This window comes from Condylura cristata, unplaced genomic scaffold (genome assembly GCF_000260355.1).
Source record: "Condylura cristata isolate star-nosed mole 26May11 unplaced genomic scaffold, ConCri1.0 scaffold00015, whole genome shotgun sequence".
In the NCBI taxonomy this organism is placed as follows: domain Eukaryota; kingdom Metazoa; phylum Chordata; class Mammalia; order Eulipotyphla; family Talpidae; genus Condylura; species Condylura cristata.
In genome coordinates, this window is record NW_004567116.1 from 5,449,729 (window position 1) to 5,451,442 (window position 1,714).

General features: G+C 61.8%; 1 protein-coding gene across 1 annotated transcript in view; it reads right to left on the bottom strand.

Moving 5' to 3' along the window:
* Nucleotides 1-1,136: 1,136 nt before the first annotated feature.
* Nucleotides 1,137-1,714, bottom strand: part of LOC101621181 (glycine N-acyltransferase-like) — a 6,184-nt gene continuing 5,606 nt past the window's right edge. Inside the window, exon 5 of the mRNA XM_004683434.1 lies at nt 1,137-1,190. Within this exon, the coding sequence (XP_004683491.1) occupies nt 1,137-1,190 (54 nt within the window). The remainder of the gene's footprint in view (nt 1,191-1,714) is intronic.

Below are 1,714 nucleotides of genomic sequence, written 5' to 3' on the forward strand. Positions count from 1 at the left end.
GGAAAGACAAACGCCAGTGGCTGCCAGGCACCGCGCACTGCCTGCTGTGAGGCTGCCTGGGTCCCCTGACGGTTTTTGATGACACAATGTTTTATTTTACTTCAACTTGTGTTCTTTGTTAACACTGGTTTACAGCTGTAGGGTTTAGGGGTCCAGGCTCACGCCCCCTCAGATGTGTGTCACCACACCGCAGCCAGCGCCAAAGCGCGCACAGGGCACGGGACCCCCCTCCCGCCCTCCCCCCACGCCCCCCAACCTCGACCTCGCAGCTTCCGTTCCACAGTCCGATTTCCAGGTTTTGCCGTGTCTCTTCCTTTGCTTTGACCCTTTACGGTCACACGTGAGAGCGTCACCCAGTGTCTGCTTGTCTTCTGACGCGGCTGGCACGCCCCATCCCCTCCATGCTGTCACCAAGGCAGGTTTCCTCTTTTCTGTTAACTGGGGCATTGCTATGCTCTGTGCACACGCTGAACACCCCATTCCTTCCCCACCACCCCCCTTGTTGGGCTCCTGGCTGGGTCCATAACTCGGGTGTTGCAATAGCTCTGCGTGAGCACAGGGCCACGCACCCTTCGAATCAGGGCTTTGGTGGTCGTCCAAGGACGCAAGGCCAAGATGGCCCACTCGTCTCCCAGCCCGCAGACCGGCTGGTGAGACGCAGGGGAGGTGAAGCGGCCGCATGTGGGAGACACACAAGGCTCACACGTGGCCCTGGCCGGCCACACAGCAGCCATGTAACCCTGCACTTAGCTGCCGCCAGTGCACACAAGAGGACTCAGAAGCACCGGCCACTCAGCCGGAGATAGTGGAATCCATGGACTCCCGTATGCGGTTTGCTCTGCGCGGGGCCTGAGGTGGCCCAGGCCCACTAGGCGGTTAGAAGCGCAGCAGGCTCTCATCTCCCAGCTCCCGATCGGACCAGCTGACATCAGGTGTGGCTGCGCCATGCTCCCTCTGACACCTGCCCACCTCTCGCACACCTGTGCTGGCCAGCAGCCCCTGGGGCCCCCCTGGCCTCCGTGCTGGCCTCCGAGTGCTTCCCGTACCCCCGTGTCCCCAAGAGGCTGCCCTCCGGGGACCTGTCACATCACAGTGTTGAGCCTAATGGCTCATGAACTCTTCTGGATTTAATGCACCTACAAGGCAGCTCTCAGGAGGAGGAGGATCTCCACACTGACGAGACCCCATTGCTGGAAAGATGGAGAGCAATGGAGGAAGGAGTCCCATGCCCAGAAAGATGCCTTGCGGGAAAGGCAAGGTGTCTGTAGGCCCCCGGGTCTGTAGCAGCGCAGGGACCAGCCGCCTCAGTGGGGAGCTGGCGGGGCAGCAGTGTTCTCTCTCCAAGCCCCACCAACGTCAGCGTGGCAGCTGCTCCTCAGAGACCGTGCGCCTCCTCCCGGAGGGTGGCTGCCACTCAGGGTGAGCAGGGAGCTGACGGGCTACGCAGCGCAGCCAAGCACGGAGTGAAAGATGGTCCTCTCAGACTTCCGGCGGGGCAGCCTGGTGGAGGCTCTGAGCCGGTGGGAGGAGCCGAGGGCCGGCTCCAGAGACAGAGCAGGAGAGGAAGCTCCAGCCCCGACAAGACAGCCCTGTCAGCCTCTGAAGACAGAGGAGAAGGTTCTAGCCTCTGAAGGAAGAACTGAGAAGGAGAAGAGCCATTCCCGGCCTTGGGAGAAAGAAGGGAAGACGCAGCCAGCAGCCGACCTCTGAAGGG